This window comes from Alexandromys fortis, unplaced genomic scaffold (assembly GCF_014885135.2).
Source record: "Alexandromys fortis isolate MF-2015 unplaced genomic scaffold, M_Fortis_MF-2015_v1.1 scaffold_1, whole genome shotgun sequence".
NCBI lineage: Eukaryota > Metazoa > Chordata > Mammalia > Rodentia > Cricetidae > Alexandromys > Alexandromys fortis.
Window position 1 is genome coordinate 16,224,015 of NW_026067927.1, and position 26,784 is coordinate 16,250,798.

Below are 26,784 nucleotides of genomic sequence, written 5' to 3' on the forward strand. Positions count from 1 at the left end.
CCAAGGGCATGGAAACAAGGAGCTGGGGATGCTTCCCAAAGCCTGTTTCTTGAGGTGCTGCAGAGGACGGGTTCCACATTTCATGTGACTTATCACATTTGGTCCTGTCCCAAGTCCAGCAGTGAGTTCATACTAGGGAACAGCAATGTTTTGTAAATGGTTATCTTTTTAGTTATCCGAATAGCAGTCAACACTATCAATTCAAAATAAATCCATTAATTTTGCTAAAAACTAAAAGTATTTACCACTTCAAACTGGCAATACGTATTGAAAAAGAAATACCCCCCCCAAAAAAAAGAAATACCCCAAGTGTGGTCCTTAAGGGATCAGTTTTTATATATAGCTACCTTTAAAGGATCCCCATTACTTCAGATCCATCTCATCATCAATAGTCTGCTGATGTTTCCTTTTCAAATTATGTACTGGTGTGAACATAGCAAACTGTTACAAAGGTCACATTTGGTGCTCGCCCCCAGTTCAAGGCAATGTGTACTATGCATGCCAAGAGTTATGTAACCACACTTTCTGGAAATGGTGAACAGCTGAGACTAACCCTAAAAATAAATTCCTCTAAGATTTATGTATGTGTGTGAGTATGTGTGCATATGTATATATGCCCTCACTGCAGGCTCCCACTACAAATCACGCCAAGGCAAAGAATCATTAGGATCCCTCCTCCCCATTTCCTTCCTCCTGAGGCTCTACCTCTCAGTTACACTGTGGAGAAAGAAAGCTGAAGACTTTGGTGAAGGAGCCAGAAGTTTCTTGTCTACTCACTGATATCCAGTTCCCGTTCTTTCACTAACCACAAAGTCATCTTTAGGCCCAAATCCAGGGACATGCTACCATAGGCTAAGCAGATTTAGGTGTTCTGTATTCTGGTTCCAAATGTTGTTTAGCTGACTTCAAAGTTTGAAGGATTTTTTTTCTTTGAACATTTCTTTCTTCTTTTATAGTGAGCCTAGAGCTTCATATAAACGAGGCAAGCACTCTAGCACTGAGCTGTACCTCCAGCTCAATGAACACTTTTATTTTTTACATATGGAGACAGCTGAACTGGGGAGATCACAGGAAAGTTGTTAAAGTGATTAATTTTGTACTTCTGGATTGAAGTTCAAGCCTGGGCACAATTCACTGCACTGTTAAGTGAATGTCTAGTTTCTGTTTACTGGCTAAATTGTAGCTTTTCTATTTTCACCTAATTATACCTAAATGTATGTCAGCTAAATTTACTTAAGAGAAATTTTAAGCAAGCCATGCAAAAGTCAAGTTTATAGAAACGTTATCAAATGGTGCCAATAGGCACTGCTGCAAAAAGTAGATAATTTGCGAAGTTCTACACCCATCGCCTCTTCAATCTAGAAACTGTATCTTCTCCTTTCTCATTTAAGGGAATGTTGGGGATCATAAGAGTTGATAGAAAACCAAAAGCTTTCAACCCTCAGCAAAAAAAAAAAAAAAAAAAAGAAAAGAAAAGAAAAATGTCTATGAAGTTTGGGAAGACAACTTGCCATGCAAGCATGAGGACCTGGATCCCATCAGTTGGCACTCATGTAATCCCAGCACTGGCAATGTGCAAACAGGTGACCTTACTAGCCAACCAACCTTGTCTAATGGCTGAACCCCAGATCCCAGATCACAAGGTGAATGGCTCCTGAGGATCAACACCTTTAGAGCAACACCTGAGGTTGACTTTGGCCTGCATACACACACATACACCAAGGGGCAAGGAGAGGAGGGATGATTCATGAATTGTACAAAATAAGCCATGAAATGTAATTCATCTGGGCTGGTCAGGCCTTTCCCTATCAAGTCACCAAAAATCAACCAAGTCAACAAACGAAACACAAAACCTAATGTATAATTAAACATGAGTGTCCTCGATACATAGTACATCTTACTAGCTTCATAGCCTACTATGTGGAAAAAAAAAAAAACACAATAGATAGTAATTGCGTTACAGTTTAATGTCCACTTGTTCTTAGATTTTTTCACTACCTATGACATCTACAAGACTTTTTAAATGTTGTTTCTTCTCTTGGTGAGATTTCTGCAATGAGGAACATAAAAAGTCCCCTCTAGCTCAAAGCTTTGGAGTAAGAATTCATCCAAGGCTTCTGATTCACGTGTAAGAAGCAAGGCAGCAAATTTTAAATCATCGAGTATTGACTTTTTATTATTAGTCACTGTTCATAATTTGTTTCAACCAAAAGACAATACACACAGCAGAATTCAAATGCATCCCATGTAATGTTTACATCCATTTTATTCCTCACTCACCTCTAAGACTTATCATTTCATTTTTTTTTACATCTCAAAAATATGTCTGCAATAATTAGAACTTCATTAGCTGTCCCACTTGGAAACGGCCTTTTAATAATTTTACAGTAAAGATGTGATGGGGCTTAATGAAAATGTAACTTACAACATCGTGAAAGAAAAAGGACTTTACAGAACACAGTGGGAGTTCACAGAGGAAAGAGTTGGAAGCCCTTTCCCATGAGGTCCCCAAATAAAAATAAAAACAAAACACACAAAGCGCAAATGCAGGTTCTTAGGGGGAAAAGTCTCTAATGCTCCATCTTGAAGCCAGAATCAAGAAGCAACCTTTCAAGCTGCTTCAGCATTTTCTTCTGTTTAAGTGTTCCAGGTTCTGGAATGGAACCTTGTCCATGGGACCCACTCACTGCTATTGCTTGAAAAAGGTATTCACGTTCAGTTCCACAAACAGCCCCACCCTCCTGAGCCAAAGTTGGCCAGAAGTATTTTAAATTTCAGAACTTCCTGTGCAGTTCTCTCTTCAGTGATCTTCCCCCACACCCAGACTAACAAATAGACCGGCATACACAGCTCTCCCAACCACAAACTGTGAATATGCTTTTTTTTCTTTCTTTTTTTTTTGGGGGGGGGTGGTTGTTCCCTCTCACAGTTTAGGACACTATAGTTAAAATATATTCACTAGGAAAAAAAAAATACACATTCAAACTCCTTCTTCCCCTAGTTCACATGGCCAAATATACTCTGATGTAGAAGATAATAAAATAGAACCACAAAAGCAGTATTCCCTAACTTCCAACTTTTTCTAAAAGAACACAGAAATGGAAAACATGTTATATAGGAGATGGGAAATTCCAAACTATTAGTGCTGGACAGTTGTAAAAGTCTATTTTCATATATGAGGGAGACAAAGGTTAAAAACCAAACCTTTAACTAGGAAAGGGTATCTGCAACGTTACACTGAAGAATGTTGCTTTAAATGAAAAAAGACCTTGAAGTTAACAGATGATTATTATACACAGCAGAAAACCTCCATGCCTCCCTAAACCATCTCCAGGTAACAGCACCAAAGCAGTGTGGGAGAAGCATCTCGGAAGAGCACCCTTCCTACAATTTTCTGAGATTACTTAGAGGAATTTCCCTTAGGATGCTCTGGGGTGGGAAAGAAGGATGGCATAAAACCTACTCCTCAAAGAAGGCAATAATGAGGTACAAGTGCATGTGAAATTGTCAGTAAGTGGGGCTCGCGGCTTATCACCCTGGGCTTATTCAAAAGCCACTGAAATCGCTTGCTTCACAATGGCTCTGAGGTTGTCAAATCCATCCAAATCTGTTTCCTCCTGGAGGGCTACATGTGGGAAAGGAATGACTGAAATGTGCAAAAATTCACAGAAACGAAGAGATTTCTCCTTTAAGCTGCAAGGCCAAGTGAGAAGTTAACTACTGCTGACCCTAGAAACTAAGAAGGCACGCCGAAGCTCTCCAAGATCCAATCATTTGGAACAGTCTTCACAACCATCAGTATCTTGGGCAGTTATTGGGCTGCTAGTCCGTCGGGATGGTGCTCAGGTCGTCTCGGAAATAAATTCAAATCTACACAGCACCCTTTGTGTTAAGGCCATGATATTTTTATTCCTTCTCAATAAAGCCATGGATGATCGCATACTCTACCTCCAAACTCTGGTCACCCAGGCAGATACAGAGATCTTTCCAGCTCCATTGGCTAGCACTGTCTTTCAAGCTTGGTCTTGAGCAGATTTCTTCAGACTCAACTCATTTCAACAACAATGACAACAAAGAGCAACCAAAAACCTGAGCTGGTTAGCTACGAATGTCAAGGAGAAAATAAAAGCCTCCACACAAAGAGGAATGTTAAGACAATTCTATTCGAGAAATCCACCGATATAACATTAATCCTATCATGTTTCACAGCATTAAATCTCCATCCAATGAAATCTGTCCACAGGAAGCCTTGAAGCCTTGTACTGCACAGGCAGAGCAGCTGTCTAAAGTATACACGCGCTCACACTCGCTTTCCTGAACACAGGAGAGATCCTGTTTGTAACTCAGTTAGTTGTCCATTTACCCAGTCGGTAAGTTTCAGCAAATCCTGCTCTTAAAAGACTATTATAAAGACCAGAAACTTTCCCTTTTTTGGAGCCTTTTGTTCATCTCCGGTTTGTCAATGTTAGGAATAGTCTAGCATCTGATACAGAGCTAGGTTTGACAAGACACTGACGATTTTAAGGAAAGGCGTGGTGAAATGGAACAGGGAGAAAAGGAGATTTGTATTGAGGTTTAAAACTGAAGTCAAAGTGTCATTCTACTGTACAACATGCTAACAACCGCAATGCTTTACAAGCAAGGCATGCCCCACCTTTCCTTTTTCCTGCAGTATATTAGACATGGTGCCTAGACACCAGAATGTATATAGTACATTCATCATGCACTACAGGACAGTCACCCAGCTAATCAACATAAAGGCTTGGTGACAACAGGCTCTTTTCGAAAAAGCACTCGGCACTCTTACTGTTTAAAAAGCTCAAATCTTTAATGCAGATGTTCATGAGATTGGTTTCTTTCAAAAGACCAACTTCTCAGACTCAGGAAAGGACATTCCTACACTATGGTGACCGTAAGACTTGCTCTCACATAGGGGGCAAGGAAGCTACAAGGCTTCATTTCAACACCATAAAGTACAATATAGGAAAGATTTCTTTAACCGTGTGGTCTTTATTTCAGTGCCAGTGTTACAGATACAACACAAATGTTCCAGTTAGAAGAAGGAATTCAAACGGAATGCCAAGGTCCAAGCCAGGCTCGGGAAATTAAAAGGGAGGTTTGGAGCAATGGATAAGCTGACTCCAGTGTGCTCCAGACTAAATCTGGTACGCTCTTCCTATGGGCCGTGGTGTTTTGTGACAGAGTCTGCTCCTTACGACTGAACTCCTCTTTTGACCCATTTACCACAGCTTAAACAGGCAAGTGACAGGCTTAGGAGAAACATTGTTCATTAATAACTATTCATGTATCTTTTAGAAAGTGTCCACTTTGCACTTTAAGAGAAATTGATTTTGAAAATCATGGAAAGAGAACTCATGACTACAGCTAAAGAATGGAGAGAATGGGGAGCTGGAAGAGCCTTGGAAGTTTCTATTACAAATAGAGCACCATATCCTTCATGCCAAATCTCAACAAAAGCTCTTTGAACTGCATCTGTCCAGTGTTTACAAACAACCTCTCAAGGTCTAACCAGTTTTTTTTTATATATATAACAAACATACATACATACATGTGTGTCTGTGTGTATACAGCAATGCACAGAAAAGGCTACCAGGAGCCTAATGCCTCTTTCAAACATTGGGAGAACCAGCAGAAAAGAGCAGGGCTCCCTTATGTCCACTGTTACAAATTCCATTCCAAATGCCAGATGTAAAAGCGCCTTATGATGGTAGCCAGCTAGTGAGGAACAAACACCCCACCTTGCCCAGTCCACAGAGATACAACAGTAGAAAGAAAGGGCCACTCTGCTGCAGAGACAGAGTGAGTGTTTTCTTGCCATCAACTCCAGTCCTCTCCTCCAGACCAGCTGCTGATTGCCTCAGTGGCCCAGAGAATGTTGATTCTGGCTGCAAATATGGCAGGGGTGAAGTGTGGAAAAGGGAGAAGAGGAGGAAGAGTGCAAAGTAGCCTCCAGAAGCAGCCAGCCTCAACAGTGGAGGAGAGGACACTAGTCTTTACCGATGCTTCAAGGTCAGCAGTAACTTGAGGAAAACCTTCCTCGACAGTTCTCTCAGCTCCTCATGCCCATGGTACAGTTGGGGGGACTTGCCAGCAATCACAACCTCCTTCCCAGAATTCCTTTGATTGAGTGGGATAAGAATGAGAATGGTGCTGGACCCTCATTGCCAGGACTGAGGGGGAAAATTGTTCACTTCTGCTAGATCTTGCATTGCTGAGCCCTTGTGATTATATGTGAGCTTGATCCGCATTCGCAGCTGTTGCTATAAAAGAAAAGAGAATCATACATTAATTCACTGAAATAAAATCACCCCATATCTCCAGTCTATAAATAGACTGTTCCTTGGAAACAGGGTAGCCTCGAATCCCTCTAATTTCAACCTCCCAGGTATCACCATGCCTGGCTGCACAGATATACTTAATCCTAAAGCAAACAAAGTACATCAAAGTAAAGCTGTCTGAAATGGTACACAGGCAAACAGCCAACACCAAAATACTTGTCACTTTAGACTGGAACCCAAGAGTCAACATCAAAGTCATGGAGAACATGCATATAAAGAATACCAGGTACGACCCCAGCATTAGGAACAAAGTAGGGGGGCACAAAAGATTTAACTCTTTGTCCAAGTCTCTAGAAAAATAATGGAACACGCCACTGCATGTTCTACATTTGAGTAACTGCTGCTTGGTTTACAAAGCCAATGGTAAACATCAACATCAATGTTTCTATTTCTAAATAGTAAAAGAAAAAAAAATGGGTGCCTAAGTAACAGTAGTAGTTTTAGTGTACTTTACTTTATGTGGCAAATATCAAATATGAATACATTTAAAAAAGTTTGTTCCATTTATCAGATGATGAAAATCATGTGTGTTTGTACTAATGCCATGATCCAAACATAAAGGCAAAGTAATACAGGGGAAGAAAACAATCAGAAAGCTTGAGAGGAAAAAAATTAGACCATTTCAAAACAGTTTGAAAATCAGATAGTTAATTATTAAATAAAATTAGTTTAAATAAAACCAGTGTATTTCTTTGAGAAGATACAGTAAAACTATTCCTAAGTTGGTTCCTAACGCTATTTTTCATTTAAGTGCTTCACTCAAAATGCTTCCAGTTTTGACAGCCATACTTAGTAATTACAGCAGTAAACATGAACTTCTGACTCAGCAAATAATTTCACTTCAGATTTAAATTTTTGTTAAATCCTCAAACCTATTCCTATAATCCTCAAAACTGAGAATTTCTAGTAGCATTTTAATAGCTATCACTTATTTATCTCTACAAAAGAACAAAGAAGTTAGATCAGGGATTTTCCTAGATCTCTAACTATGAGTAAAAAAATAACAAACAAGAAACAGGAAAAGGAAAGCAAAGGCTTATATTAGAAAATGAGTTCACACCTCATACAGACTGCTCCAAATGTGCTACTCACCTTCTGTGGGTTCAGAACCTTAATGACTTGCGTGATGGTCCCCGTGTTAAATGCTGGGACAATGCTGCTGCTAGGAGACAGAAGCTGCAGCTGGAATGTCTACAGAAGAACAAAGGGCACTCTTCAGAAAAAGCAGCAGTGTTAGTTCAGAGATGTCAGCAAGTAACAAGTTAAACACAAAGCAGATGGGTCAAGTCCCAGGTTCCCCTAAATTATGTCCAGTGCTTGTTTTCCAGATACCAACCCTTAGTATACAGGCAGAAAGTTACTCACTGAATTTGTAAAATCCCAGTTAGGTCTCTAGCTGAGAAAACTGAAAAGGTGGCCACCACTTCCCCATTTCTAGCAGAAGGGAATGCTAGGCTATATCACTTTTCAGAAAGTAGCCAATTCTTGTTCTAGAAACTCTGCTTAGCAAGATCAACTATGCAAGTTGTTGCCTGTGGCCTGAAACAAAATCCAAAGAACCTAAAAGAAAAGCTTTCTAAACAGAATAAACCAACATACTAGTCACTAACTACAGGCCTTTATGTTTCTGTGTAATCTGATGACTAGGCTTCAGAGATTCGGCCTTTTGTTTTTTACAGTCTACATAATGTGGATTATGCCCAAGGTCTGCCCCTACAAGAGAAGAAAGACTTGAAAAAGCCAGTTGTTAATACATAAATGCATTCAGAATTATGCCAGCAGGGACCCAAGATCCTAAAAGAAAAAGCACATGCAGAACCAGCCCAAACAGCAAAAGAACAAAATAAGCCAAATATCATAATTTGTTGAGTGTAGAAAGGTTTGTATCTGTTTACAGAGATGGAACAAGAAAGTGCTTTAAGCAAGCTAAGTAAGCCATACTGTGCTAAGTGGCTACAAAAAGCCTTTCCAGAGAGGTAGAAAAGTTTTTATAAGCTCAAATATTAGGAAAGAGTCAAACTGAAAGCACAAGCTTATTGTCTTGGTTCTCATTTATAATTGTATTGCCAAATGAAATTATGTAAGCCAAAAATGCTGTTACTAATGTATTTTATTACATTTAAGAGGTTTTCTCCATGTAGCTTTGGTGCTTGTCCTGTAGACCAGGCTGGCCTTGACTCACAGAGATCGCCTCTGCCTCCCAATTGCTGGGATTAAAGGCATGTGCCACCACTGCCCAGCTAAATAGTTATTTTATGTAACACTGGGGAAGAAAAAAAGCTGCCCATTAAACTATGACAAGATATCCCGTTTATGTTTCTATGGCATGGGAGGAGGTAACCAAACTTAGGAACCTGTACATATAGGTAAGTGATCCACCATTGAGCCACAACCTCAGCTTTAAGGCATCACTCAAATTGCATTTCAATTTCAGAGACATTAAAAAAGGAAAACTACATAGTAGAATCTATGAAGTGTGGAATTTTGAAGCTCAAGATACATTAGCAAAATGCAATGCCCTATATAGCACCTAAAACAAGGCCATGCAAAGGTGATGCTGCTTGGTCAGTGTGACATAATTACTATAAAACCCTAAGTTGTAACAGTTGACATTTCCTGAGCACTGAACACAAGAAAAGTGCTTCCAGTTGTGTCCAACGTGAGAAACTCACTCATTCTTCAAAGTGACACTAGGAAGTAACTCTCACCTCTCTTTGCAGATGAAGAAACAGACTCAGAGATTGACCTGCTTCATGTAACACAACTAGGACTAAGATCAAAACAGAACAGCTCTAGAACTTATAAATGACTTATAACTATGTCACATCACTTTAAAAATATATTATTCTGAAAAATTATGAGCCAAGGTATAAAAAAAAAAAACCATCAGTAACAATAAAAAAGCACTGTCAGCTTCCAAATGCATGTTGTCTGAATGTCATGCCGCACATGTCACAGAAATATTAAATTAGCTTAGTCTAAAAGCCAGCGCTTGGAAAGCTACAGCCTAATACCTGTCTTTATACCTGTCTTTAACATTCTACTGGAACAGAGGCATGCTCATTTACTTGTGTATTTTCTACAGTTTGAATCAGTACCTTTCAAAGAAAACCTTTGTACTCTGCTCATTCTAAATTCCATGAAAAAATTATTCAGTATTCAAAAACAAACAAAAATACTCCTTAAACTACAATTTGTTTTTTGTTTGTTTGTTTGTTTGTTTCGAGACAAGGTTTCTCTGTGGCTTTGGAGCCTGTCCTGGAACTAGCTCTGTAGACCAGGCTGGTCTCGAACTCACAGAGATCCGCCTGCCTCTGCCTCCTGAGTGCTGGGATTAAAGGCGTGCACCCCCCCCCCCCCCCCCCCCCCGGTCCCTTTAATCCCAGTACTTGGGAGGCAGAGGCAGGCGAATCTCTATGAATGTAAGGCCAACCTGCTCTACAGAGCTAGTTCCAGGACAGCTAAGAGGATTCTGACTCGGAAACCCCTCCCCCAACAAAAGAATAGTAAACTGGAGGTTAATGAGGGAAGAATATTTCACTCAGGTATCAAGACATGAAATTTTTTTTCTGAGACTTGAGGGATAGAGTGGGCACTTGTTCAATCCCCAAACCCATAAGGTAGAAAGAGAGAACTACCTCCTGAAAGCCGTTCTCCAACATTAATTATGCTGGAGATGTACACACAAAAGATGACATGTATATCCATCCACCCACGTACAAGAATGCAGGTGCAGACACAAACAAAACAAATGAATGTAACTTTAAAATATCAATAAACGGTTTTAAAATTTTTCTAATTCTATCGAGTTACTGGCTACCAAATAGTCCTTTATCTTAGTTAATATTTTAATTCTGCTATAATTTGAGGTTTTAGATCTTTTAGCACTATATTACTAACCCTATGTGAATACTGAAAGCACTAACTTACCACCTTGTAAAATTCAGTTCTCACTAATCCTAGGCTTTGATTGACTTTTTTTTTTTTTTTTTTTTTTTTTTGGTTTTTCAAGACAGGATTTCTCTGTGTAGCCTGGGCTGTCCTGGAACTCGCTCTAAATACCAAATTGGCCTTGAACTCACAGAGATCCTTCAGCCTCAGCCTCAGAAGTGCTGGGATTAAAGGCATGAGCCACCACTGGCCAGTTTTGGGCTTGTTTGTTTATTTATTTATTTATTTATTTTAAAAAAATAAGATCTTACTATGTATGTAGCACTGGCTGGTCTAAAATTCACTACTTAGATAAGGCTGGCATTGAACTTATGGGAATCCTCCTGCCTCTTCCTTGTAAGTGTTGAGATTTCAAGCATGTGTCACCACACCCAGCTGAATCTTCTTTCGTTTTCCCAGCTGAAAGCCTGTGTGTTAACAGGGCAGGAGAGAGAGCTCGGCAGCTAAAATCAATTGCTGCTCTTCCAGAGAATGCAAATTCAATTCCCAGCAACCACCTTAGATAATTCATAACCATCTATAATTCCAGCTCTGGGGGATCAGGTAATCCTTTTTGGCCTCAGTGGAGGAACACACATACACACACACACACACACACACACACACACACACACACACACACCATACCTTACAGAGATCCACCCAAATACACATAAAAATTTTAAAAAGAATATAACAAAGTAAAGGTATTCACTAAAATGACATGCTTCAATAAACTATAATGATTCTGTAACACTGCAGAGTTAAGTTAAATCTGAAAATTTAATCTCTAAACATTAAATGTATTTTTCACCAAATGCACAAAACAAAGTTAGCTAATTTTTAATCAAAAGAAAAAGCAGGGAAGACATTGTAGTACCTTTGGTACTGCAGCCTGGAAAACAAAGTCCGTCATGTCTAGCTCTGTGCTGTTAGAGGCCTGTATCGTTATCACTGTTACACTGGGGTTGGTGTTTGACCGTTCAAAGGTGAATTCTATCTTCAAGCCATTCTTACTGTATGCTGTGATGGAGGGGATACCTGGGAAAATATAGGAAGATCAGCCATACTGGAGCCAGCTAATGATAGAAGAATTAGTACTCCCTTTGCTTAGTAACCAGCACTTGGTGCTCAATTGACCATGGAAATGATAGCTGTACCTGGAGTAATGTCATTGAAGAGAGGCTGTGAGGAAAGCCCATCCAACAAGAATGGGGGCTGGGATATCTGTGGCACTGAGGCAGGGGTAGGAGCAGCAGCTGGAGCACCTAAAACAGATTCCAAAAGAAAGTCACTCTCAGAGAAACACTGTGCTTACTATGAACTCAAGTTAAAGAAAGGATACCTAACCAGTATACAAAAAGCATAGACCAAACAGGGAGAACTAAAAATTCAAGTACTTTAACTTCTGCTCATCAAAAAGTAGCATTAAGAAAAAGAGAGACCACAAGTAAGGGAAAATGTCTATTATACAACAACAAATGGCTAAGTATTCAAGTTACAAATATCTCAATGAAAAAGATAACCCAAATAAAGAGTGATAAGATATATAACAAGCAATTTATAGAAAGAACCTGAACGACAAAGGGTATCCATTTTTCTTTTTTTCTTAAAAGAGAATCTTTTTTTAAAAAGATTTTATTTACTTATTATGTATACAACATTATGTCTCCATGTATGCCTGCATGCCAGAAGAGGGCGCCAGATCTCATTACAGATGGTTGTGAGCCAGCATGTGGTTGCTGGGAATTGAACTCAGGACCTCCAGAAGAGTGGGCAGTGCGCTTAACCACTGAGCCATCTCTCCAGCCCTTAAAAGGAAATCTTAAAGGGGGCTCAGTTCTACCATATAATAAGGCTGAAGTTGCTTGCTTGCTTGCTTGGTTTCACTTTAAGACAAAGTTTCATCATGACACTTAGGTTGGTCTTGAACTCAAGATCTAAATGCTGGGATTATAGGCATATACAATGCTCATCTAATGCTGTACTTCTTGATAAAATATTAGATGAACCTTGAAAAATATAGTCATGTAATTCTATCACACAGAAAGCTGAAGCAGGAAGAATCAAGCTAAAGGTTAGACTAGACTACATGGCAAGATCATATATCTCCAAATCATGCAAAAAGAAATAAAAGTCAAATTTTAAAATTGAGTTAAAAGCATGAAGACCTTGAACTAATGTTGGTTTTCAGTTACCTAGTATAGTTTTGACATCTGCGGATCTAAGATTGTCTCTCTCGTTACACCCTCTCCCCTCCTTATCTACAGACCCAGGCTGGCATCAAACTCACTATGTAACCAAAAATAACCCTGAACTTCTAATTCTCCTGCCTTCACCTCCTGTGTGGTGGGATTACAGGTGTGTACTATCACACCAGGCTTATCAGTGCTAGGGATAAAACCCAGAGCTTTGTGAATGCTAGGCAGTCACTCTACCCAATAACTGCATCTCCAACCCTGAAACTGACTAATTGTAAATGATTATAAAAAAAAAAGTTGCTTTTTTAAACTGTGCTAAGATATAAATTGTAGGTCAGGCATAGTGGCCCATCTGTTTAATCCCAGCATTTGGGAGGCAGAGGCAAGCACAGTTCTTTTTGAGTGAGTGAGTGAGTGAGTGAGTGAGTATGGGGGGGGGGGAGAGGGAGGGAGAGAGAGAGAAGTCTGGAAGTCTGCTGTGTTTAGGGAAAACATTTAGAGTAGGCAGGGTGCAGAAATACTCTGAACCTCATGCTGTTTTCTTCTCAGGACAACAAGGCCACCAGTTCCCTTGTACTATTAAAGACACTAACTTTTTAGTCACACTTAACATTACAATTATGATAAAATTACACACCTTAGTGATACTCTTGGACACACCAGTTACAAATGACTAGTGCATATAAATAGGACAAAAAAGGCCACACTAATGGTGGGTGCTTTCTCCTTTGGCTGCTTTAATAAAAGTAGGGAGGGAGGATGGAAGGTAGTAAGTTAACTCATCACCACAAATGACAACAGCTGTTGAAAACTAACCATGATCAGAAAGACATCTGGACAAGCTTCCTTTTGAGGCACCAACTAAAAACAGAATTGGCTGGAAATACATTTTTTTCTATATTAAAATACTAGAAACAACCCATCCTTCCAAAATTAAGTTAGCCTTTAAGAAAACCCTCTGGATTATCCTGGGCATTAACATGGCAGCTACCCTGGCTTCTCAGAGACTCTTCTAGCCTCAGTTGACTCCTCTGGAAAATGCTTTCAGGATCATCCCCCTAAGATCTCTATTGCTATCCAAACAGTAACTCCAGTCTGGCCTCACCTGTTAGGGTGATGTCTCCCAGCAAGTCAAGAAGTTCTCCTCCAGCAGAAGCCGGTTTGCTGGTAGGTACAGTTGGAATAACAGGTGTTATGTCATTTCCTCCCAACAAATCCAATAAATCATTGGCCTAAATAAGGAAATAACACCTTCATTCATAAGTTATCTGTCTAAAGTGTATTTAAGTTTTTTCCAATACTTAACATCAACAAATACAATTATCAAGCAATCAGAAACCACCAGAGGATATCAACCAAGAAATAAGCTACAAAGACTAAAATATCACCAGGAGCCCCAGACAAGCAAGTAAAGGCTACCTGGCTGGTGGGCTGTGGCCCAGAGGGTGGTGGTTTCGTCTCTAGTGGAGCTGGTTCTGTCTCTCCATTTGTCTGCACAATTTCAGAAGGGCCATTTGTGGTCACCTTTTCCATGACAGGCATTCTTTCAAGTAGGGCAGACCTAGAAGAATCTGAAGTGGTTACATTCTAGGCAGTTAACCTAGACTCCCTGCATAAAACAATCACCAGCAAATGATTAATGTTGAAACTTAATAGGGAGAAGCATCTCCCATTCCCACCCAACACACACACTAAAGTAGAAAGTGGATTACAAGAATATATATGACCTAAATTCTTAACTGGATTAAGAACAGGCAAGAAATCTTGAATGAATAAACTATCCCAAATCCCCAGTAGCTGAGGCTAAGGTGAAGGAAGGTAAACTGACAGATATTAGCAGACTTCAGTCATGAATTGAGTATTATATAACAGAAGATGGGGCAGGGGCAAAAACACCAAATGTTTGAAGTAATGGGATTTGAATAAAATTATTTCTCTTGAAAATAATTTGGCCTTTTAGTCAAATAAAATGTAAAATGATACAAACTTTATATAGGGGGAGACATGCAATGAAAAACACACAATAATTTTTATTTATTTATTTATTTTGAGACAGGGTCTTACCACTTAATTCTGCCTGGCCTGGATCTCACTGTGTGGACTAGGCCAGCCTTAAACTCACAGAGACCCACCTGTCTCTGCCTCCCAGGTGCTGGGGTTGAAAGCAGTCTGCACCATACCCGGCTCAATACATTTACTTCTTTGGAAGTTAGGCGAAGAGAAAAATGGACAGAACAGATGTAGCCAAGCAATAAAACTAAGGAGGGTTTCAAACTCAGTGAGTGCCACACAAGCACTGTGTCTCTTTCACAGGCTACATGGACAAGTTACTCAGAATCATAGCGGGACATATATTGGCTTGGTTTATTTTGCTTACCTCATATGGTCATATTTCTTAAAAAGTGCATTGTATTCTACTGCCCTCTGCTGGAGTTCTACATCGATGCTGCTTCCATAGATAGAAACAACTTTCTTAATTCGGCTGTAGGATAAAATGACAAATGAAATCAAGTATTCAAAACAGAAAATTCATAATAAAGCAGTGAAAATGTTAAAAACAGTGTTTCCTGGTTAAATTTTTTTTAATGATCCATGTTTATTTAATTCCCATGTTTCAAGAACAGAATACTATTGCCTTATCTCTATCTGTAATGACAGATTTCTAAGTATTTATTCCACCTCCTTAAACTTGTTTGAGGCTTTCAAACACAGCTTAGTGATACAGCAAGCACTTACATATCTGTGTAAGGCCCAGGAGTGAAAGAGAAAAAAAACCTTGCACAACAAAAGTACCCATTATTATGCCACAAAAGGACTCTGTACTATGCAATTCTTTTTCTTAGTAACTTTAAAAATAAGGTTTTAGCATCGGAATGCTCACCATAAATTCTTCCACTTAGCATTAAATACTAAAAAAATTATAATTCTCATGAAGTCTTACACTGACAATGAAATAGAAAGTCTAGAAAAACTAACTTTGTCTGGAAAATTGACTCAGTCAATTTTTACTCAAAATAGCATCAAATAAAACTTAAAAGATTTAAACACACACACATACGTTTTTATTCCTACACCAATATTTCAGAATATAAAAAACGAAGGCAGCGGGGCTGGAGAGATGGCTCAGAGGTTAAGAGCACTGACTGCTGTCCTGAGTTCAATTCCCAGCAACCACATGGTGGCTCACAACCATCTGTACTGAGACCTGGTGCCCTCCTCTGGTGTGCGGGCATACATCGAGGCAGAATGTTGTACACATAATAAATAAATAAATCTTTAAAAAAAAAAAAAAAAAAACGAAGGCAGGAATAGTAACACACGCCTTTAATACCAGCACTTGAGAGTCAGGGGCAGGCAAATCTCTGGATTCCAAGGCAGTCCAAAATAAGATCTTGTCTCAAACAAACAAAAGCAAACAAAAAAAATACAATAAACCAAAATTTTAGGGGCAAATGTTAGAAACTGGACTGTAAAACTACAACTTTAGCTACAAAATAATCCACAGTAGGGTGAGACAATGGCAGAACAAAATGAGGATTAACTACAAACTGATCACTCTGAGTGTGTGTGTGTGTGTGTGTGTGGTGTTAAGTAAATGAAAACTCACTAATGTCTCTATTTTCTCTATTCCTTTATCTAAGGTTTATTTTATGTGTTTGAATTCCTTGTCTACGTGTATATCAGTTCACCTGAGGAAGCTAGAGAACGGTATCGGATCAATACAGCTGGAGATACAGGTGGCTGTTAACTACTAGTGGGTGCTGGGAATTGAACTTGGATCCTCTACAAGGGCAGCAAATGCTCTTAACTACTTACTCTAGCCCCATTTGTGTCTATTCTTGAAGTTTTCCATAATAAGCTTTTAAATTTCGCAGACAAGAGTCTCATGTAATCTAAGTCGGCCTGAAATTAGTTATATAGTCAAGGATGACCACAAACGCCTGATTTAGACCCTGTATGCACTGCTTGGGATCAACCCCAGGTCTTGTATATGTTAGGCAAATAAATACCCTACCAAATGAGCCACAGAACAAGGAGGGAGGTGATGTCTCAGTGGGTAAAGTGATTCTCATGCAAGTGTGAGGACCTGAGATTGGATCCCTAGCACCTATAAAAAGCAATGTGTGAGCAATGTGTGATGGTACACATCTGTACCCCGGGTGCTAGTAAGGCGGACACCCAGAGATAGATTCTTTTTTTTTTTTTTTTTCTTCCCAGAGATAGATTCTTGAAGCTCTCTGGCCAACTTCTTAAATGAGTGAGCTTACGGCTAAGTAAGCTCAAAACGTAAGGAGGCGAGCAATAGAAGACACTAGACATCGACCTCTGTGTCTTCTGTGTACACACACGGAGCTACAGAGCAGCCTTTCACTCTACTTTCCTCAGTACTCACTTTACAGTACAGGTGAATCGAGTAGAAAGTTTCATAATGGCAGTGAGAGCGTAACCTCGTGTGACAGAGGTGGACATATTAGAGATCAGGACACTTTCTAAAATATCCAACACTTCATCTTCAGTCACCTGGGGAGAAAAAGAAGTTGCAACATGTACCAATGGAAACTAAAGCATGGGTCTCAGATGAGCTGGGGGGTGCTGTCTCTCCTACTGTCTGTTCTAAGCTAAACCACTGGTCAGAGCATGTTTTAAAAAATGACCAATGGGAAAAGGGGGGGGTGACCAATAGCAATTAAGAATGGTTATATTTTAAGTGATAGAAGAAACATACATACAAGACGTGCTAAAATGTTCTCAAAAGTCAACCTTTCAATGAGCAAATGGAAACATGAATATGCCCAAAGAGTAAGAGAAACCAGAATTCCATTTGCTATAGAAAAGAGTGAGAAGTGAATGATTATGTTTTTGTGTTGGGTACTGGGGATTGAACCCACTACTGATCTAGCATTCAATAATCCAACTACACCCCCCAAGCCAACCGAAACAGACTTAAATCCACATAATAATCTAAGTGCCACATGTCTAAAACACAGTCTTGATACTACTTCTATAAAAAGTTTTCAAGGAATTAATTCCAACTCCCCATTAAACATTACTCCATTATCAAAAACACAATCTGATTCCCTCCTTAACCAAAAGTAACAAGAGATACCTGAATAGGCTCTTCCTCTTCACATTGGCCAGACACAAGAAGATCGCCATATTCACCTATACACCACGCAGCCACTTGTACCAAGGGTTGCTGCCAAAAGAAAGTCAAGGCCTTCAATCTTCCTAAAACTGCTTTGGGGGGTGTGTGTGTGTATGCATGTATACATGTACCAGTATACATGTATGTGCGTTTTTGTATATATTGGTTTAAGTGTATGTGCATGCATGTGGAGGCCAGAAGAAAACTTCTGTTTCTCAGATGCTGCCCACCTTTTTCTAATGTGTGTATGCATGTGAACATATGTGTATGGATGTATATGCATGTATACATGCCTAAGTTGACATTGGGAGTCTTCACTCCATATCCACCTTATTCACGGAGGCAGGGTCTCTCTACTGAACACAGCTCACAAATATGGTTACCAGACTTGTTTCAGCCTGTTCTGAAGGTTATGTGATCTTCTGTGCACTAGAATCACAGGTGAACAGGCACACCAATCACTTCTATATTCTATTGGTTCTAGTGATCCCATCTATACCACTTTTATGTCATTCATATTGGTTCTGGTGATGCTATGATTTTCAGGATTTCTGCTTGTGCAGTCAGAACCTCAAACACTTAGCAATGTCTGCAGTCTCAGCCACAGTTCTTAGCCATTTGTTTTTGAGATATGCTCTCTTGCTGGCTTGGGCCTCACCGAGCAGCCTAAGCTGGCTGGTCAGCAAGCCCCAGGGATTCTCCTCACCAACACTAGAATTATACAAGCCTGTGCCGCCACACTTGCCTTTAAAGGGGAGCAAAGGGTACAGGTGGAGAGTGGTGGAACATGCCCTTTATAACCCAGCACCCAGACACAGAGGTACAGCCAGGACTACACAGTGAGTTCCACAGTGAGTTACTACATACAGGGTAGGCAAAGAAACACAGTGAAATCTTATCTCAGAAAGTAAATAATAATAATAATAATAATAATAATGAAAATAAAAACAAGGGTATTTTATGCTCATGCTGCAAAGTCAAGAAAGTTTATTGTCTGAGCTACTGTCCAGGCCCCAAAATTATTTAATGTAAATTATAAATCATCTAATTATAATGTTGAAAACATTATATGTGGAGTGATAGTGACATAAAATGAAAGGGTATTTTTTCCCATGAAGTAACAGAAAATGAAGTACTTACTTGAGAATAATCACCAAGAATTGCCTTATACAAGCGCTGGACAGTGTATGCATGCATCTCCACACTATTGGTAATTAACTGAATCAAGTTGGGAACTGCATCATCCCGAACATAACTTCCTGCCTAAAAGGAAACAGGAACAATTATCCTAGAACACACAAGCAGTGTTGGCAGGTGCAGGTAAACACAACTGTTGGCTTTGGAAAAGATTACCAAAAAAAAAAAAAAAAAAAAAAGATTTTACCAGCCAGGTCCATAAACACCTCAAGCTTCAAAGTCTGCTAGAATATTTAAACCATTTAATTCTACCAAAGTCTAATAAAAAGTTCCAGTCAAAATCAAAATACAAAGTCTCAAATTACTAGGGATGACATTTTTTTTTCTACTTAGGTAAAACCCTAAAATAAGATGAATGAATGAATATATGAATGAATGAATGAATGAATGAGTAGATGAAAACAAGCTGAATTAATTTTTTTTTTTAAAAAAGATGCATTCTCTGGGAACTTAATCACCACTTTTGTTTTACACAGCTGTTAAAACCACAAGCAAAGTGAGCATTCATCTGGGGAATGTGAGGAACAGTGCCTGTGCACAGCACCAAAGATCAAATCAACCTTGTTCTGTTCTTTCAATTTGGTTTATTTTCAGTGTTGGGGCAAATGTAGGGTTCTCACAGAGCCTAGGCAAACATTACCACTAAACTACACCCTAGCATAGCATATGAACTTTTCAAAAATAAGCCTAAGGTATCACACTGTTATTTAAAAACTAGTATTTACTAATATGATCAATAATATAGTCCTAGGGATGGGATTTATTTTGTATTTAATTATTCCATGCACTGATAAACAGATTTTGGTGTGACACCTGGGACTGAAGAGTCTTATATATGATAGGTAAGAACTCTACCACTGAACCTTCTCTCCAGTTGCCCCCCTTTTTAATTTGTGTATTTATGTTATAGCTTGAATGTATTTGGCCTCCATAAGCTCATAGCAGGTGGCACTATTAAGGTGTGGCTTTATTGGAGTGGGTATGACCTTGCTGGAGGAAATGTGTCACTATGGGGGCAGGCTTTGAGGTTTCCTATGCTCAGGATACTGCCTAGTGAGTCAGCTAACATCCTGTTGCTTCTGAGTTAAGATGTGGGACTCTCAGCTCCAGCATTATATCTGCCTAAAAGTTGCCATGCTCCCTGTCATGATGATAATGAGTTGAATCTCTGAAACTGCAAGTGGGTCACCCCAATTAAATGTTTTCTTATACAAGTTATAGAGTTGTACGGTCATGTTGTCTCTTCACAGCAATAAAAATCTAACTAAGACAATGTATAAATATTTTGTCTGTGTGTATGTCCACATGTGTGCCTGGAGCCCATTCAGTCAAAAGAGGGCATTGGATCCCCTAAAACTGGGGAAACAAATGACTTTAAACCAGTGGGTGCTGGGAACCAAATCTGGGTCCTCTACAATAGCAACAAATACTTAGCCACTGAGTCATCTCTCCAGCACCAACTCCACCTGTAATATTTGTGTCTAGGCATGTATGTATGCGCATAAATACTGAGCCAGAGGTTGGCATCAGGTATCTTCCAGTTCAGCCAGGCTAGCTAAACACCAAGCTCCAGGAATCACAGGAGTGCTCCATCACACCAGCCTTTTCTTTACATGGGCTGGGAATCAAGCTCAGGTCCACAATTTGCCCGGCAAACGTTTTACTAGATGAGCCGTCTCTACTACTTTTATTTTGAGGCACAGTTTAACTACCAAGGCAAGCCTTAAATTTTCAACCTCCCAGTAGCTAGAATTACAGGTTTTTAACAGCTGGTTTTTGTCTTTTCATTATTACTTGATATTTTTAATATTCTCCCAAATGATAAAATCTGAGGCAGTATCTGCAGCCATGAAAAATCAAAGGCACTTAATCTATGGGGAAGCTAACTCTCGGGCAGTTAGAGTGTTGTAACTAGTCATGTGGGACACGGAATGGGGATCCCAGCTAACATCAGCCGCCCTGGTTACTCTCCACTGCAGAACACAGCAACACAGCTGGTTTACACAGGCCAGATCTAACCTGAGTATTTTGGAAGGGATGGGAAATCCTAAGAAACCAGAATGTTCACTCATCGCTAAGAAAAATGGTCAGAAATAAAGTGGGAATGTAAAAAGTTGGTAATCTGTAGCATGACTTATTTCCATACTTCCCTTATCAAGTACGTTCAGAAGAGAGAAGGTATCACTACAATCTAAGAGTTAGAAATACGATAACCAACAAAAAACATCTTTTCAAATTCACACTGATCCAAAAAGCCACACTCTTGGCCATAAAAAAACAACTTAATTAATTTTCAAGAATAAAAATCATTTATAAAACATGGACAGAGGGGAAACAGCATATGCAGGGTTCCAGGTTTCGGACCATAGCATAAAAAACAGACAGCATGATGGAGTCTCTAAAGAAAAATCAAAAGGCATGTGGCCTAAGTAGGATCTGTTCTTATGGTGATCTAAAAGAAAATGGCCCCCAAAGGGAGTGGAACTAATGGGCAGTGTGTCCTTGAAGAGAAGGTATGGTCTTGTTGGAGCAAGTGTGTCACTGTGGAGGCAGGCTTTGAGGTCTCATAACGCTCAAGATACCACCCAGTGTCTCAGACCACTTCCTGTTGCTTGCAAGATGTAGGACTCTCAGCTACTTCTCCAGCACCAAGTCTACCTACATGCCACCATGATAATAAGCTAACCTTTGACAATGTAAACAAGCCCCACAATTAAATGTTTCCTCCTAACTTGGTTTTGGGTGTGTTATCAAAGGGAAACCAGAACAGTTATATAATTTCCAAGCTCTTCCAGCTGAATACAACCTCCATGACAACAGGGGCTTCGTCTGTCTCATTTCTGGGTACATTCAGTATATAGTCTAACTTAAAAGGCTACATACCGTCGTCAGGACTCGCATAATTGTATCTATATGCCACCGTTTAGAAGGTGCATACCTGAGAAAATAAGGTGAAAAGCATTGAAATTAATAACCTGTACTATATCCAGTAACTTTCAAAAACTATTCTACAAACTTTTCCAAGTCTTCTAGTAAAATGATTCTATTTGGAGATGTTTCACCATTAAACCTAGCAAAAAAATCATTTAATTCAATGAACAATCAAATATAATCAAACTTACATTTCCCAGTATTTTACAATAGGAGCAGTTAAATTCAAAGGATGGGACTTTGTCTCAGTTTCTCAGAAGACCAATCATATATTCAGGAAGAAAGAAAGCAAATAAAGAGGGCTGGAGAGAGCTCAGCGGTTAAAACGCTTGCTTTAGAAATCTAAGAACCAGAGTTAATGTTAGTACTCAGGCATCTGTACTGGCCTGCCCTTGAGTCCTGACAGGATAACATCCTCAGCTGTAGTGACTAAGAGCACCTTCTGTGCATGTTCGCTAAGTTCCCTTTTAAAAACTGAGCTTTACCCACCTCCCATCTCTTCTTCTCTATCTCTTTCTGTCTCTCTTTCCCCATCTGCCATTCCTGTCTCCAGAGGCCAGTCTTCACTCTCCCCTCTTCCCATTTACTTTCCCCCAATAAAAAACCCCTCTACCTGAGCTCAGTCTCATGACGTCTTTCTCTCATGTGCCACTTTTCTTTAAATTGCAAGTTAGATCTCCAGAGCTCACATAAATGCATATGGTGGGTGTGGCATCCTCAGGAGGCAGAGACAAGGAATGTCTAGATCAAGCTGGCTTGAGAGACTTGGACAAATCATAGAGCTCTGGGTTTGACTGAGAGACTGTCCATCAATGAATAAGATGGAAGAGCAACTGAGGATGATCCTAGACATGAATCTTAAACCTCCACGTGCACATGCCCACACATATGCAAACATGCATACTGCACACATTCCACAGGTGGGGAAAATGGGTTCCTTTAGACACAAGTAAGACCAAAACTGAGATCCAGTTCTTTTAAATTCAGAGTGAGATATCCAGGAATGAGAGAATATTTACACTACTACAACTGAAAAGTACTTTGTACTTCACATTTTACTCATAAATAACTTCAATTCAGATGCTCTTCTGCCTTTTCATAATAGATGTAAGGTGAAAGAATGGATACAGAAGCAAAGTTCACATAAACAGAATTTTGTTTGGTTTTAATATGTTTCAATATTGGCTACAATCACTTCTAATTCAGAGTTTAAAATAAACACTACATGCTTTAAACATGTCTACAACATATCTTGGTCCCATGTTTTAAAGGTGCTTTTAGGAAGTTCCAAACACCTTCTACCAATAAAAATAAAAATTAAATCTTACTTTTCTGCAGCAAGAAAGATTCCAGATGCACAATCTGCTTTAAATTCTGGTTCACATGAATCCAGAAAATAAAGTAATTCCTTCATCATGCCTCGGATATTATTCCCGTTTACCAGGGCAAAACTCAATTCCATTGCACGTCTTACAGAGGGAGAAAAAAAAAATATATATATATATTATGTAACAGATACCCAAGTATGTTCACTATACATCAAAAGCACTGGCAGATGAATATGCACACAAACTTGTGATCCCATCTTTACAAGCCAGATAAGCATTAAAATACATTCATATGCTAGTTCTGATATTGTGTTAAATCTACACTTTTTTCCAGAAATCCTGGAGAGAACGTAAGTGTGGTACCACATGCCTATAAGCCTAGCTCTTAGGAGGTGGAGACAGGATTATCAGTGGTCGATGTCATTCTCAACTACAGAGTTACAAAAAAAAAAAAAAAAGAGTCTGTCTAGTCAGTAGTGGTAGCTCACAACTTCAGTCCCATTTAACCCTAGCACTTGGGAAGCAGAGACAGACAAATCTCTGTAAATTCAGTCAGCCTGATCCACAGAGCTAGTTCTGGGACAGCTAGGGCTATACAAAGAAACCCTGTTGGGGTGGGGGGTGGGGTAACAGTCTGAGCTACATGAGACACCCCTGTCTTATAAACAAACAAATAAGCAAGGAAGCAGATGGATGGATATATAGGGTAAATAAATAAACAATACCAATAAAAACTTTAAAAACATGACATTTGTTTCCCTTATTCTATTCACACTCCACTTCCATGTAAATATAACATAACTGTGCTTACATGAAACAGTACCACAGGACTGGGGATGTAACCTAGTTGTTAGAGTGCCTGCCCTTCATGTTCAAAGCTCTAGGTTGAATCCTATGCACTGCAGAAACTGAATAAAGTGGCCCATGCCTATATTCCCAGCATTAAGAAGGTAGAGGCAGGAGGATAAGAAATTCAAGATCATTTTCCCCTATATAGTGAGTTAAAGCCCAGGCTGTACTAGATCAGACCCTGTCTCCAAAAAAAAAAAAAAAAAAAAAAAAACACACACACACAAAAACAAAAAATAAGAGGGAAGGCACACAGCATTAAAAGGCAGTGGTGGCACACGCCTTTAATCCTAGCACTTGGGGAGGCACAGGCAGGCAGATCTTTGTGAGTTCAAGGCTAGCCTGGTCTATAAGAGCTAGTTCCAGGACAGGCTCCAAAGCTACAGAGAAACTCTGTCTCAAAAAACAAAAAAAAAAAAGAACAAAACAAAACAAAAAAAAGTAATAAAAATAAATCTCTTAAAAAACACTGGTTAGTTACGGGGCTAGAGAGATGGTTCAGTCATTAAGAACTCACTCAGGTCCTCAGGAAGCTTATAACCACCTCTAACTCCAACTCCAGGGAAATCCAATGCCTCTAGCCTCTGAGGGCAACTGTACTCACATGCACATAAACCCACACAGACACACATGAATATATCTAATTAAAACAAAAAAAATAGAGCCGGGCGGTGGTGGCGCACGCCTTTAATCCCAGCACTCGGGAGGCAAAGGCAGGCGGATCTCTGGGAGTTCGAGGCCAGCCTGGACTAGAAGAGCTAGTTCCGGGACAGGAACCAAAGCTACAGAGAAACCCTGTCTCGAAAAACAAAACAAAACAAAACAAAACAAAACAAAACAAAAAAAGAAACAGCCTGGCAGTGGTGGTTCATGCCTATAATTCCAGCACTGGAGAAGCAGAGGGCAGGAAGGTCACCACAAGTTAAAGGCCAACCTGGTCTACATAATAAGTTCCATACCAGCCAGGACTACACAGAGATCCAGTTCCCAAAACACAAATAGGACACCAACAGACGTGCTAATGTGGTAGAAAGCACAAAAGGTCTTAACCCTAAACAAAGGACTAAGGAATACTGAGCAGAGAAAAATAGTCTTCCCTAGGGAAGAGCACACCAATTGGTTATCTAATACCAAATGGTCAGCCCTGAATACATACAGGTAAAATTATACAGACTGACAGGTTACATACCTACATATACATATATACATTTACATATATGTATGCATATGTGTGTATGGATATGTATATACACACATACATATATATGTAAACACGTACACGTAACAATTTAAAGAAAAAGAGGCCATAATTTTGAGAGCATATACATATAAGTAACATCAGACAGACTGAGCAGCTTATATGTATATATTTAGGAATATGTTTATATACATATATACATACATATATGTATATACATTTATATACCGCACACATATTTATGTGACAATAATTATAGAGAAAGAAGCCACAAATTTAAATGAGAGCAAGAGATACATGGGAGAGGCTGAAGGGAGAAAAGGAAGGGGAAAATGAGGCAATTATGCTATCAAAAAATAAAAAAATTATAGTAAAAACAAACAGACTGGGCAGTGGTAGCACATGCCTTTAATCCCAGCACTCAGAAGGTAAAGGCAGGTAAATCTCTGTGAGTCTGTGGTCTTCAAACCCTGGTCTACAAAGCAAGTTGCAGGTCAGCCAAAACTGTTACACAGAGTAATTTTGTTTCAAAAAACCAACTAACAAAAAACCCAAACTGAACAGGAAACAGACTATAAAAAAGAAAAATATCTGTAAGATAAATGAAAGTCCCTATAGGTGCCTATCAAGTTTGGTAATAAAGGCAAAACTAAAAAGTTTAATATACAAAGCTCCATATAAATCTTATCATATTTGGTTAAAAATTTAAATATTGTTCATAGCAAAAACGATGGCACATGCTTGTAGTGTCAGCACTTAGAAGTTGGAGACAGAGTCAGGAGTTGAAGGTCAACCTCAGGTATTTGAGACCTGTCTCTGGGGAAAAAAATACCAGAAATATAATGCCTTTCAAAACTATAAGTTAAGTGCATGACTCCACATTAACTAAATACACAGCAATAGCAATTCAATTCTCAAAGATAGAATCATTCCCATAAAATGTTAAGGTAGTTTTTATATATGAATTAAATTAGTCTTGTACAAGCCTCTGAAGTGGGTGGCCCTCTACCTGCATTTTACAAAGGAGGCAACCAATGTACTGAAAGGGTAGGGAAAATGATGTAGTCTGTTAAGCATAGGGTTGTAATGAGAAACAAATCTGGCTGAGTCTCAGCTCTTAACGTTAGATCTTCTGTCAAACACAGGTTTTATTTTTAATCAAAACCCTAAGCCATAGGAAAACAAAAATAAAAGTGAGAAAGTTGACTTCTATTTCCAGAATTGCGCCTTTCAAGGACTAAAGTTTAGGGTTAGGTCATCTGATCCCTTGATGACTTATTTTCACAAGTCTATTAATCAGATATAGAAAGTACTTCCTCTCATTGGTTTACTGTGATAGACAACAAAAGGTGCTCTAAAACCCTCTACAAGGCTCTACTAAAACCTGGTGTTACTAAGTCTAGGTCTTACGTGTAAACTATTCATGCACTTAGCATTTGTCCTGTGTAAATAAATGTTTGTTTACTAAATAACTTTAGAGATCACTTTAAATCTCCTTTGGTTTGGCTTTGAACACATACCAAAAGTTCATTAAAGCTAACTATAAAACCTTACCAGATGTCACTGAACAAAAAGATTTGTATTTATGTCTTTTGAGAGTGTCAACTGCCTAACGGTTGTTTCTGGATGTTTCTGGACGTACTAT

At 39.2% G+C, this 26,784-nt stretch overlaps 1 protein-coding gene across 1 annotated transcript in view; it reads right to left on the minus strand.

Annotated features, from left to right (window-relative positions):
• Positions 1-2,148: 2,148 nt before the first annotated feature.
• The window catches only part of Ap1g1 (adaptor related protein complex 1 subunit gamma 1), a 92,058-nt gene continuing 67,422 nt past the window's right edge, over positions 2,149-26,784 (minus strand). The window contains exons 12-23 of the mRNA XM_050143491.1: positions 23,093-23,233; positions 21,717-21,771; positions 18,777-18,899; positions 17,598-17,687; positions 16,884-17,011; positions 14,868-14,972; positions 13,910-14,051; positions 13,596-13,722; positions 11,450-11,557; positions 11,170-11,330; positions 7,452-7,550; positions 2,149-6,281 (exon numbers count right to left, since the gene is read on the minus strand). Of these exons, the coding sequence (XP_049999448.1) occupies positions 6,180-6,281; positions 7,452-7,550; positions 11,170-11,330; positions 11,450-11,557; positions 13,596-13,722; positions 13,910-14,051; positions 14,868-14,972; positions 16,884-17,011; positions 17,598-17,687; positions 18,777-18,899; positions 21,717-21,771; positions 23,093-23,233 (1,381 nt within the window). The 3' untranslated portion in view covers positions 2,149-6,179. The remainder of the gene's footprint in view (positions 6,282-7,451; positions 7,551-11,169; positions 11,331-11,449; positions 11,558-13,595; positions 13,723-13,909; positions 14,052-14,867; positions 14,973-16,883; positions 17,012-17,597; positions 17,688-18,776; positions 18,900-21,716; positions 21,772-23,092; positions 23,234-26,784) is intronic.